The following is a 12,715-nucleotide window of genomic DNA, read 5'->3' on the forward strand; positions in this document are numbered from 1 at the left end:
TCTATTGGTCCACTGAAGCTAGAAGAGCACATTAGATTAGTTTTTTGGGCTTGTTCTTATCGTCCCATTACATTATTCAAGTCAGCCAAACAAACTTATAATTTAGACACACACGGAAATAAACAAACTATAATGCCATTTTGAAAAGAAAAAAATTAATTAGGAAAATTGTTTAATATATCAGCCCAAATCTTGTCTTCACTTTACTACTACAAGGAAATCTTCAGTTCCATCTTTTGACTTGTCTTTGCCCAATATTTCAACAACAGTGCCACAAGGGCATGGGAGGATGACAATCCCGTAGACTACCAATTTAATGTAAATAAATTTCTGCTAGTTTTTTTAGATGTGAATGGAAAGTGACATCTTTTAGCTTTCACTTCTTCACACTCCTGTTCATTGCCTATAAAATATAGAGGCATTGCCTCGGATTTTAAAATGATATTTTTGCACTCTTCTTATGTATATTTTCTCATAGGCGTGTATAAACCAAATCGGAAAATCGCACCAAATCGAAAAGTCAAATCAAACCGATTAAAAAATACGATTAGATTTGGTTTGATTTGGTTTTGTATTGAGTAAAAATCCGAACCAAACCGGCATATAAATATATACTAATATTTATATATACTTTTAAGATTTTTTATAAAATTTTCTTTAAAAAAATGTCTAGAAATATTTGCGATTCTCTAAAAATGTCTGGCACAATTAAAATTATTTTATATGAAAAACATTTTTCTACAAGAGTAAAATGGCTTCCCTCACTTTAGAGTGGAAGCCACTTTCCTTACAACTATCTTAACTTCAAATTACTTGTTTCAAATGACACTTGGACATAAATTGTTAATCTCTTAGTGCTCAATAGTTTAATCGATTGTAATGTTACACATTTGTTGTAAAAAATATTTTTTACTCACTAACCAAATACTAAAAAATACTTTTCAAATTTTTCTTTTCCTGAAATCATTTTCTGTGTAGAATGAATTCCATCTTACCAAACACACACTCCATCAAGCTCCTTCCTTTTCTGCCTAACCGATACTTCAACAACAACAACGACCCAGTATAATCCCAGTATAATCCCACAAGTTAGGTCTGGGGAGGGTAATATGTATGCAGACCTTACCCCTACCCCGAAGGGTAGAGAGGATGTTTCCAGGAGACCCTCGGCTAAAAAAAAAAAGCAACAAGAGACGATATATTAGTACCATAAAAATGCATAATACAATAACAGCAATATAAGAGATAAAAATATTACCCTCCCCAGACCGATACTTCAACTGTTCTACAATAGTTCCACAACGGTTGCCCAAATCCTCCTTATCGCATTTTGTTGCCAAAGTTCAGGATAGTCCCTGGCACAATACAACCTTGGCCCTGCGTTCAGACTAGAGGATACAAAATACACCAAATGAAAGGCATTTCACTAACACTGCAATGGCCAAACGATGCCTGAGTAGAGGGAAAAGTAAAACAATCCCTCTGTGTTCCAGGCTTACTGGGAAAAAAATCGCTCCAAATTAGCAGCAAGATCTAAATTTCACATTCATGGTTTTCATTTTTTTCTTCTCAACATGCACTTGGTTGAAGACATAATCTATTGTATTGTCACGTTTTAATTACCCCTCCATTTAATATTTAATTTAATAGATGCACTCGGTTGTAAACCACTAATTTAGATGATAGATTATACACTAAACTGTGTAGATGGACTAATATCAATCTTTCGCCCAAGAAGACTGCTACCTCTACTATAGAACAAACTGCTAAAATGAAAATGAAGTTTTTGAGAAGGCAAAACAACTGCAAAACTGGGCAATCTTTAATTGCTCAAGCTGGAGATGAAATTGGATTATGAAGAGAAGAGAACAGAACAAAATACATCTGTTGCCACACCAGGATCAGATGCTTAACCAACTTAATTCAACTTATCACCAACATTACCTCTATAAAGAGTTAGGGCCACAATACGAAACAAGGGAAAGGGCGTATGCATCTCAAGCCAGAAAACTCTCTTTATAATGCAGAAACAGAGCTTTTCATGCAGACGAGATTAACAGGTTGCAATATCATAAAACAGGAAACGCATACTGGGTACAAGAATCCAGTCATAGCATATAGTTGAATAGCAGTTATCTGGAACAACAAAAAGTAAAAAAGTGTTGGTACTTCTACATAGCTTTGATACAGCTTTTTTTGAAACTTTGTAACATACACCACCACATCCTGCAGCTACTTGGGGCCAACGTCCTTGATACCACAAATCTGCTCCTCTCCCATGGCAGACATCACTGACAGAACCAGGTCCTTCCCCTCAGCAAAACCATCTTTGATCTGTGCTCATCATTTAGAAAACAACGTTATTTCTAACATAAGAGTATCTGAGAAATACACAAGCTTATGGCACAAATACTAAGATCACGTTAAAGGAATCGATTGCTCATGGAATAATCAAGGAAAATAAAGCAAAGCATCTGCTAACGCCTTATGGAATCTAAATTTACAGGCACCTCCTAACCATTAGGTAGGAATATACGACCTTATCATTATATGTTACTCCTCCAGTGATGATAGCCTATGTCCAAGTATCATTCACTTTAAATCTTCATGTTCACAAACTTAAAATAGATAGCAACCGTAACATTGATGTTTCAAAACAGAAACTGTAATTCTGCTTACCAGGGCCAGAAGATTATCGTCAGTTGGGAGCCTCAAGTCATCCTTGGTGTTACCATTTTCAGTCAACAGACTCACCTGAAACAATATCACAAGTGAGATGGTCGTCGTCAACAAGGAGATCAAAATAACAAAAAGAGTAGAAGCAACAACAAAATACATACAAGGAGATCAAAATAACAAAAAGAGTAGAAGCAACAACAAAATACATACAAATCCATCCTCAGAGATATCAATAAGCTGATAGTCAGTCCTATTCACATGAGGAACCTGCAAAGAGAATATTGTCGATTAGTAAAAATTAAGTAGAAGAACAAGAAGAAAGCAGCAAGGGAAATGATATGTCTAGAGACAGTTATTTACATCACAGTTGTGAGAAGAGGGAACAATATCTTCAAGCTTCTTTCCAGTGAAAATGTCAATAGCCACAAAGTGGCATTTAGCATGACCGTGCTTGCCTGTCTTGGAAGTGGAAACTTCAACTACCTTCAACAAAAAAACCCGACAATCCTATCAGTACTCGCAATTACAAACCAAACAGGGAATATACAGCATGACTAAGAATAGGGAAAAAAGGGAGGCACATCAAACCGTGATCAAAAGCTTAAAACCAGATTGGATCTCCAAAACTTATATTACTTGCACTTTGGCTGTTACATTTATTTTTTGATAACCCAGAAACCCCCGAGGATGCACGGTTCAAAGCTCGGTAAATAAAGGGGATATATTTAGATTCAAATATACAGCCTTTTTTGTTCTTTTCATATATGTACAGAGATGAATGTAGAATCTAGAGTCCGTGAGTTCAGAATAAGTGTTATCTTATTATTTATCTTTTTAAAAGGGTGTGATCTTATTATATACACATTCGAGATTCTTTATTTAAATGTACAACTAGCTTGAGCAAAAAACAACGTTTCACTTGACACCATAAATCCCTAAATCGGATTTTGTTAATATATATATATATATATATATATATAGCATTTTACTAGATCAATTCAGGGAATTTTCCAGCCGTTAACAGAGAACAGAAAAGGAAATACAGTAGTCAGACCATATCAACCTTGTCATTCCCACTAGATTTTGAAACATGGATGAACTCTTGGGAGTACTAAAAGGAAAATCAAAATTCCATGAAGATCAAATATTGACCGAATAGAACCCTATTATATCCAATCGATAAACAGACTGCAGCCAGACACGAAATAAAAGCAATAGTGATTTCCAGTATATCATACAGATTCTCGGTAAACCGGAAAAAAAATCAAATCTTTCTTCTGTATCTTAAAATCACAATAACAGAAAATAAATACCTAACAAAGTTTATAGTAACTAGGATCCAAAAGACCATAACCAAACAACGGAACAGCCATAAAAGCAAACTATAAGAAAAAGAAAGAGACCTTGCAAGGGCGGTTTTTTATGACGATATGACCATTCTTACGAATAGTACCAGCTTGTTGAGGATATGTCTTTGATGCTCCGGCATCGGCCTTTGATTCAAAATGGTGTTCTTCGTCCGACATAGTTGATTTACAATTCACTGGAGAGAAATAAGGAGAGGAGGATCCTAAATGTAGCTCTACTGAGGAGGGAGGGCTTGCTTTTCTAGTCTTGAAGAGTTTCGAACGATGCGTTCAAGTGACGCAGTCTAACGGTGAGAATTTTCGATTTTAATTTCCCATCCTTATCCCTTTTCACCGTCTGTCACGTGCTCACGTGACCCCATCACTCTGTCTGACTCTTCATTCGCCCTCCTTGTTAATTTTTCTTTCCATATTCTAAACAGGAGTTGCTTGCAATCAACTTCACTTCCAACCAAGAGGTTGGGAGTTCGAGTTTTTCCAAGAGTAAGGTGAGAAGTTTTTGGAAAGAAGTATATTACTCTATCTAGACCTCACTAACTGGGATTATACTGAATTGTTGTTATTATTATTAATATTCTGAAACTATTGTTCCACTCTTTTTGATAGTATACATAGATTATACATTAATTATATACAACTATATATATAAACATATACATATATCAGTGGGCTATTTTTTAGTTTAAAAAAATTTAGTGGGCAACTATTTAGATTAATTTTTCAAAATATTATCCGCCGCGGTACAATAAATTAATAAACCCACAGTATACAATATGTTTTACATACATGTTATCAGTTATTACTAAACTATAGTTAAATAATTTAAATATAACTTTAATTTTTTATTAATCATACACAACAATAATATACCCAGTAAAATCGTACTAGTGAAGTCTGGGAAGAGTAGAATGTACACAAGACCTTACCCCTTTCCCGAAAAGGATAGAGAGACTGTTTCCCGGAGACTCTCGGCTCAACAGGAGAGACAATTATAAGAAAAAAATAAAAGAAAGGCATGTAACAACAAAAGATGCCAAAAAGAAAATAATAACAACGAATAAGTGAAAGGACAATAACACAAAACTTTGCAAAAAACAATGTGAACACAACATAGACCGCTAACAAATCTAAACAAAACACTATCAAACTACCCGGTACAAAGAGGGAAGAACTCTCGACTATCCCCTAGCCTACCACCCTAATGCTCGACCTCCACATGTTCCTATCAAGAGCCACGTCCTCGAAAATTTGAAGTCGCGTCATGTCCTGCCTGATCACCTCGCCCCAATACTTCTTTGGCTGCCCTCTGCCTCTTCTCGTACCTGCCAAAGTCAACCGCTCACACCTCCTAACCGGTGCATCTAGGCTTCTCCTTCGCACGTGTCCGAACCATCTAAGTCGCGCTTCCCGCATCTTGTCGTCCACGGAGCCACGCCCACCCTTTCCGAATATCTTCATTCCTAATCTTATCCAGCCTATTAATAATATATATTGTCAAGTAATGTCTTGAAATTTTATTTTCTGCTTGAAATTAATATTTATTTTATACTATTGTTTTCAAGTAATGTCAGTTTATTATAAGAAAAGTTTTTTCTGAAATAGCCAAAGGACAACTTTATTAAAGGTATCTGTGATGTTTGTCCCTTCTTCAGTGCTAGAGGAGTCATTGTTCTTGAAATTGATAATCACCCTACAAATATTCTAATATAGTGGTAGTTGACCGATCACCTTGCAAAATGCAGATGCTCCTGGCATCATTTTCCTAACCTCTTCTCTAATTGAATACTGCATTTATTTAATCTCTTCTCTAGTTTTAAAAAATAAATAGACCTCTTAATTATTTTTATATTTCATTATATTACCCTATTTCGCATTAAAATTCAATTAAAACGATCATTTAAAAGAGTACATCAAATTTTTGTAGGATGAGCTAACAGTAAATTGTTCAAAGAGTCAAAAGACAATATCGTGGATCAGACACTTTGTGCTCGATAATCATCTTAGTACCCATCAATCACATAAAAACAACGGTTAATAGGCTGCAACAACAACATATCCAGTATAATCCCACAAATGGATTATGGGAAAGGTAGAGTATACGCAAACCTTACCCCTACCTTTAAGAAGACAGAAAAGTTGTTTTCAGTAGACACTCGGCTCAGGAAGAAAAAAAGAGAGGGCAATAACAAGCAAACCAATCTGACAACCAAAACGAAAATACAAAACTAACACTAAATAATGCAATCAGAAAACCGAAACAAAGGCAACACCAAGTAATAACAGAAGTCTAGGGATATGAAAAAACATGAATGACACTAAATGATGTATCAAAGCTACCGCTACAAACAAGAACTACACTCAGCTACCTAATCCTTTACCTTTATTCTCAATCTACACATCTTCCTATCCATGGTCATGTCCTCAGTCAGTTAATACGAAGGCTAAAAATGTTTATTAGAACATGCACATTGCTTTCTCTATTAAATGGATATGCTAATGACTTAAATCATAAGAACTGCAGTTTTCAGTGACCATCATCAACTTCACAAAAAAAAAAAAAAAATCCTCTTTGATTTATTTATTTTTTACTTTTTGCTCTTTATCAAAACCTCAAAATTCCTCAACTTTAACAGCATCACGAGGCATTTCATATGCATCTTTGGACCTTGATTTCTTCACTCCGGCAGTGAACCACACCTTATCAGACTTGTAGCTCTCGACGTTGATACTCGTGACTTTGACCCATACCAAGACCTTGGTCTTCATTCCATCTATTCCAGTGAGCTTTCCCCTTGATAGAGTTCCTTTGACACGAGTAGCATACCGCGTAACAGATGAATCCTTAAAGCAGACCTCACAGGCAGATGGCAAGTAGACAATGAGCTTTGCATTTGACTCATCAAATTCATAGCATGTTATGTTTTGGGGAAAAAGACCAGGAGGCAGGTTGTATTCTCGCAGGAGATCAGGCAATGATTTTGTAGGTTTACCTAGCAAATTACAGATTATTTGCATCAGATTGGCGTGCTAAATGTTACAGAGAATATGAACTGAAAATGTGTATGAACTAACTTTACATCCTAGAGATACTATTAAAAGTTCCAAAGGACAAATGTTGGGAGCGTGGGTCGCCATAACAATTGTAGTACTCTTTCCCAAATCCTTTAATATCAATGCTATTGTATGGGGATGTGAATTATGTCACCCCAAAATCTATATTTTCTCTACTTTACAGGGAAACTGTACAGTCCTCAGACCCTCTTAGGATTCGACTAGAAGTTAAAATCACATCACAAGTCGTACAAGTTAGCCAGAGTAAGCTTAAACAACAATGTACTGCAGCCATTTCATGACAGCTACTTCCTGTTTTGAATGAATCAACATTTTGGCACTAAACCCAGTCAAAGACCAATATTTTGGGACGAGATTGTCCTCCACATTGAAGACTAAGTGGGGCGCAGTTTTTGGAGCGAATAGAGCAGAAAGATGTAACAGTAGTGACTGTTTATTTCTGTAATGCTTTGCAAGTAGAAGTGACAACTACTCTTTCCTGCTTACTCCTAGTGGAACAAATATTTTTTTCTTAGCAGAATAAGCCATTCTTTGTCATCCACATGGACCAAAGACACGAATGTGCTAGTTAAATTAAGAATTGTGAACGTAACAACTTGAAAACCACATAACCTGTTTACTCAAGAAAAAACTATATGAATATGTATTTAATCATAAGCAGAAAGAAATGCAGAAGTTGATTTTAGAAGCATACCTTTTAACTTGTTGAAAATCCATTTTGCCTTTTCTTCAACAGTGCTCGACAAATTCTGGAACATGTGAAGTCAAGCAGAGTGATGAAGTGGTAACTTACAAGTTTATTTACATATGTAATTACAACAAACTGAATTGCCAAAGCTCAAGTTACAGGGTTGTCGATTTTTATTATTTGAACAGACTAGACTTTTATGTTATATAAAATTTTATGCAGTCTAGGGACAAGTAAACAACGATGAAATCCTTGCCAATTTCTGCTACACAGACACATTTCTTTAGAATTTTCTGCTGTGAATCCAAAAGATATGATAAGAGAATAACAGCATCTTAAGTATGAACTTATACAAATTGTTGATATATTTTCAGCCTCGCTCTCCGAAAAATGGAGATAGATGTATTTCTTTAGAATTTACTGCTGTCGATTCAGAAGATATGGTCCGAGAATAAGGAAAAACAGCATTCATATGTTCAGCTTCACACTCCAAAAGAGAGAATTCATACCAACTGTTGAACATAATAGCTGCTTTTCTCATGACAAAAAGGGTGGCAAAACCACATATATAAAATGTTGTTAATCAAAGGATAACTCCACGCATCAAATCCTATTGGTTGTTAAAAAATTTCATGTCATCATAATTGATCTCGATTTCTAATTGCTTCAACTCTTTTTATTCTCACTGCTCGCTCACTCCTTCTATTCCTCTCATTGACTTCAAAAATATCATTGTCCGTGTCATCATCCTCAAAAGGACAGTCGTAATGGTGACCTGACCAATATCAATGGGAATCAGAATCATCAAACAGACAACAATAGAAAGTTAGAAACAAATCTCCAGCACCTAACCATCTAATGACAGAATTCAGAAGGCAGCACCTAATAGCGTAAGGTTTAGTATTAAGTTTAAACTTAATTGAGGTAGTAGGACAGCCCGGTGCACGAAGCTACCGTTGTGTGTGGGGTCGGGGGAAGAGCAGGACCACGAGAGTCTATTGTATGCAACCTTACCTTGCATTTCTGCAAGAGATTATACTTCCACGGCTCGAACCCGTGACCTAATCACATGACAGCAACTTTACCAGTTACGCCAATACTCCCCTTCTTAATTGAGGTAGTAATTAACTTTAAATATCAAGTGAATCTCAAGTAAGATTTCATACAAAAATGTAAAGGGAATGGGGAGGGGGGGGGGGCATTTTTCTAGACCCCATCTCTAGATCAGAATTGGGAGTTCCACAATCTACAGCTGTGCATTGATCTCTTCTCCTTGTCCTTTTACCGAGTGGCCAGAATTTTACTCGGGCAGTTGATGAAGTTTATCTTAATTTAATAAGGAACATCATTTCCATGTTAGCCCCAAAATTAAAATAAATTAGTAAAACCAGAGGCAAGTTAACACACAATGTTTAGCACCAATTGTTGGTATGAATCTAGCCTCCTGGCGCAGAGTTGTTCGAGCAAACCAGATTTCACATTCATAAATGCACATAACAAGAAACAAAGAAAAGAAAATCCTTAAATGGAAATAGAAAAAAGGAGGAGAGCATACGGAGAGGTCGTGAGAGATGTTGGAGATCTCTTCTTTGGCTTTTTTGGAAACCCAGAATGTACTACTTTTCAAGCTCCCTACTTTCGTCAGCGCTCTCTCCATTCTCTCTCTCTCTCTCTCTCAGTACAAACACACAGATAACTCACTCGATCAACACCTCCCCTCTCTCTCTCTCTCTCTCTCTCTCTCTCTCTCTCCCTCTCTCTCGGTTAGAGAGAAGGAAGGAAATGCAACAATATCTGTTTCTCTCTTTCTGTCCTGGAGTGTGGACGTGAATTGCCTTCTGAATCAGTTGGTGTCACACAACTCATCATTTGTCAGCATTTAGCAGACACATAAGCAAAATAACGGCGCTTTTGCTTCAAAATTATTTCCCTATAGACCTGATTTTACTTTAATTTTTAAAAAAATAATAATTTTACGGCGCATATAAAAAAAAAAGCCATGCTCTCTCTTTTAACTGTTTTGTCCTGTGGACTTGGAATATATTTTTGGTTAATTACATAATTTATATATATAGATCTAAATTATCCGACTTGGAATATATTACTAGTAGCAAATTACATAAGTCAATAGTTTTTACCACAGTTACGCAAATCAATCCAAATATGTTATGCAATTAACAGGCTTCTTCATATAAAAAGATGTCATTTTCCTTTTTTATTTTTTTTATTTTACTGTTTTGTCGTTGGAGCATAGGAGACCATTGCAAATCAACATTTTCCAATTAGAGTACTTGTCATCAGATTTTATTTATGTGATCTGCGGAATTGCATTTAAAAGCCTTTCTCCTAATTTGGTTGTTTCTCTTATAACCAAAAAAGAAGGAATTAAATTCTGTTGCTAGAAAATCTAAGTATAGATTTGTAATTCTCAACTACTATCATCAACAACCAAAAGTTTAGTTAAATTGGAAACTACGTTAATGCAACTTTCCTTCCTTGTTAATGTACTTATAATTGAGTGACCACCTTTCAAAAGTTTAGGCTTAACATTTTAAAATTGACTAAGAAATTTCACAGAAAAGGAAGATATATCTTTCATTTCTCTTTCAAGTTTTTCCTTATCGAAAGTAGATCTTCTTAAGAAAAAACAAATCAATCTTCAGTGTTTTTTCGTTCTTTCTGTAATGTTTTGCTATTTTATCAATTTTTACCTTTTAGTAAGGACGAGCGCATGCATAAATTAAAAAAAAATACCCCTTTTTATAAAAAAGATGGATGGAAATGGCAAAAATGTAGAAACAACTATGGCTTTGAAAATAAGTAAGCAAAAGTTTTTAAGAAAATTAAGTTGCATTGCATAAGAAAATTGGATAAAGACAGCGTACAATATGGTAAATCAATAATTACTGCATGAAAAAACTGTGATGTGATTTGGGAGGAAAAAGTAAATATATTAAAGAACTCAAAGGTATTTTTCTTATTTTTTTATTTTCCACTTGGGGTCTGTTACCAAATTTTGGGGCTCGATTAATTTGTATTCTCAATCGCATAAAGTATGTTAAAGAGGAAGATGCTTCTACTATCAAAGTGTATCTTTTTTTATCAAGGCTTGAACTTAGGATTTCTGCTAAATTAGTAATCACCTCTTTGTTGAGCTAAAAAGCCTGAAAATCTCACATCAGAGGTAAAGCGATTTCTAACAAAGATAATTTTATTTCTAAGGCTTGAACCCAAAATCTCTAATTAAAGATAAATAAGTATTTACCTCTCCCGCACAGACCTTATTGAATTTGTCTTCTTCTATTATGTAGGTGGCAAAGGAGCAATAATGTTATTTTGCCTAAAATCCAATTTGGCAATCATGTGAAATGTTTAACATCTATTTGGAAATCATGTGATGGTGGGGAACCGCCCCAAGCACACTCAAATAATTCAAAAGGCTATATATTTCTTAGCTTCCAAGGGTACCTTAGTTGAAATTCCATTATTTTTGGATTTTATTTTTAAAAAATAATTAAATTTGGAAATAGTTATGTACTATCGTGTACTCTTTAATGAGTGGACCATCAGATCATCCAATTAAACGTAAAAATTGCACGGGGCGTCCTATTTGGTCGCCCCCATTTAACTTATACCTATTTTTTAAAAAAAATTTTAATTTGTACTCACTTTTTAAATAACTTCAACCTCATTTCTCCTCCTCCTTCTCCTCCTTTGTTTTCTTCTTCTTCTTCTTCTTCTTCTTCTTCTTCTTCTTCTTCTTCTTTCTTCTGTTGTTGTTGGTGCTGCTATGAAACTTCAGTTCATAGGATGATTGCCATAATGTTTATCAGATTATTTAAAAATAAATTATAAATAATTACGTAAATTAGTAGACAATAATTTGTGAATATTTCCACGTACGAAAAGTTTAAAACGTGACCCAAAAAGCGGATCTAGATGCAAATGCCCTAATTAAACTAATACCTTATAGTCTAGTGAATGAGCCCAACGTTAATATGCTAAAGAACCTAGACCATAATTGTGCAACGATTTGATGATAAAAGGGAAAAAAGTTCATTATTACCCATATACTATTGTAAATAATATACGTTTGTTCTCCGTTTCACTTTACATTTAATACCTACCCTATTGTTAATAAAGTAAGTGGAACTACTCCTAGCCCTAACAGATGATCAATGTGGCACCTGACCTTGCAAAATTTTTGCCACATAGGATCCAAGTCAGTGTTCCATTAAAAATTAGCCTTGTTTATAACGACCCAAATCCCAAATTATATTGACCTATTTCACTCCCAAATAACTCGTAACCTGTAACCTTTTGGCCACTAAATAAATAGAAATAACCTGGTAAAATGTGGATAGAGGCGTTCATTTGGTTGATCCTTTTAGTCCATGAAAGAAAAAGAGAGACAAAATACCGTCTTTCAGTGTCGATTTCAACCAAAAGTAAGGAATTATTTCAAAAAACTTGATGCTTCTATTAGTTTTTTCTCTTTCTTGTATGGAACTGAAGTGTAGTTGTCATAGGGTTTCAAATATGTTGTTTATTGGACTTGAGGTTTCAAATTTGTTCTTGGCTGGTTAGGGTTTTCACTTCTCCCTTTCTCTATCAATTATTTCAAGCTGTTAGGTGTGTGTTTTTGCGGTTCTTTTTGTTTGCATGTGGCTCATATCTGGTTTATTCCTTCTTGGTATTAAAAAGTCCTTTGGTGGTCTAGGGTTTCAATCCCAATAGTTTGTGATCCTGATTTTTTTGTATTGGGTTTGATTTGTTCTTTTCTGTATTATTTCTTGGAGGGTGGGACAGGAGACACATTATTTGTTACTTTAATGTATAGTCTCCCATGTCCACGGCTGCATCTATTAGTTTATTCAAGTTGATTGAATTCTTCAATATGTGGTACCTC

General features: G+C 35.0%; 2 protein-coding genes and 1 long non-coding RNA gene across 3 annotated transcripts; all 3 read right to left on the reverse strand.

Moving 5' to 3' along the window:
• Nucleotides 1–839: 839 nt before the first annotated feature.
• LOC138888787 (uncharacterized) lies at nucleotides 840–1,394 on the reverse strand. Its single transcript, XR_011406356.1, has 2 exons — nucleotides 1,259–1,394; nucleotides 840–1,170 (listed from the first exon to the last, which is right to left on the reverse strand). It is a non-coding gene; the product is annotated as an uncharacterized lncRNA (long non-coding RNA).
• A 701-nt stretch (nucleotides 1,395–2,095) lies between these two features.
• LOC104242538 (eukaryotic translation initiation factor 5A-1) lies at nucleotides 2,096–4,426 on the reverse strand. Its single transcript, XM_009797614.2, has 5 exons — nucleotides 4,083–4,426; nucleotides 3,040–3,162; nucleotides 2,890–2,946; nucleotides 2,680–2,754; nucleotides 2,096–2,334 (listed from the first exon to the last, which is right to left on the reverse strand). Exons 1-5 carry the CDS (start codon nucleotides 4,203–4,205, stop codon nucleotides 2,233–2,235), a joined length of 480 nt encoding a protein of 159 aa, XP_009795916.1. The 5' UTR covers nucleotides 4,206–4,426; the 3' UTR covers nucleotides 2,096–2,232.
• A 1,914-nt stretch (nucleotides 4,427–6,340) lies between these two features.
• On the reverse strand, nucleotides 6,341–9,673 carry LOC104242537 (uncharacterized protein At5g01610-like). Its single transcript, XM_009797612.2, has 3 exons — nucleotides 9,362–9,673; nucleotides 7,813–7,867; nucleotides 6,341–7,036 (listed from the first exon to the last, which is right to left on the reverse strand). The coding sequence occupies exons 1-3, from the start codon at nucleotides 9,461–9,463 to the stop codon at nucleotides 6,657–6,659; spliced, it is 537 nt and encodes a 178-aa protein (XP_009795914.1). The 5' UTR covers nucleotides 9,464–9,673; the 3' UTR covers nucleotides 6,341–6,656.
• Nucleotides 9,674–12,715: the final 3,042 nt, after the last annotated feature.

This window comes from Nicotiana sylvestris, chromosome 3 (genome assembly GCF_000393655.2).
Source record: "Nicotiana sylvestris chromosome 3, ASM39365v2, whole genome shotgun sequence".
NCBI lineage: Eukaryota > Viridiplantae > Streptophyta > Magnoliopsida > Solanales > Solanaceae > Nicotiana > Nicotiana sylvestris.

What these genes read in the sequence shown, in the direction of transcription:
- LOC104242538 (XM_009797614.2), bottom strand. Translation starts at nt 4,205, where the DNA reads ATGTCGGACGAAGAACACCATTTTGAATCAAAGGCCGATGCCGGAGCA. An exon ending in CCTCTTCTCACAACTGTGAT is followed by an intron (nt 2,947 to 3,039) that starts GTAAATAACTGT and finishes TTCTCTTTGCAG; the next exon opens with GTTCCTCATGTGAATAGGAC. An exon ending in ATATCTCTGAGGATGGATTT is followed by an intron (nt 2,755 to 2,889) that starts GTATGTATTTTG and finishes ATATTGTTTCAG; the next exon opens with GTGAGTCTGTTGACTGAAAA.
- LOC104242537 (XM_009797612.2), bottom strand. Translation starts at nt 9,463, where the DNA reads ATGGAGAGAGCGCTGACGAAAGTAGGGAGCTTGAAAAGTAGTACATTC. An exon ending in ACATCTCTCACGACCTCTCC is followed by an intron (nt 7,868 to 9,361) that starts GTATGCTCTCCT and finishes CACATGTTCCAG; the next exon opens with AATTTGTCGAGCACTGTTGA. An exon ending in GATTTTCAACAAGTTAAAAG is followed by an intron (nt 7,037 to 7,812) that starts GTATGCTTCTAA and finishes GTAATTTGCTAG; the next exon opens with GTAAACCTACAAAATCATTG.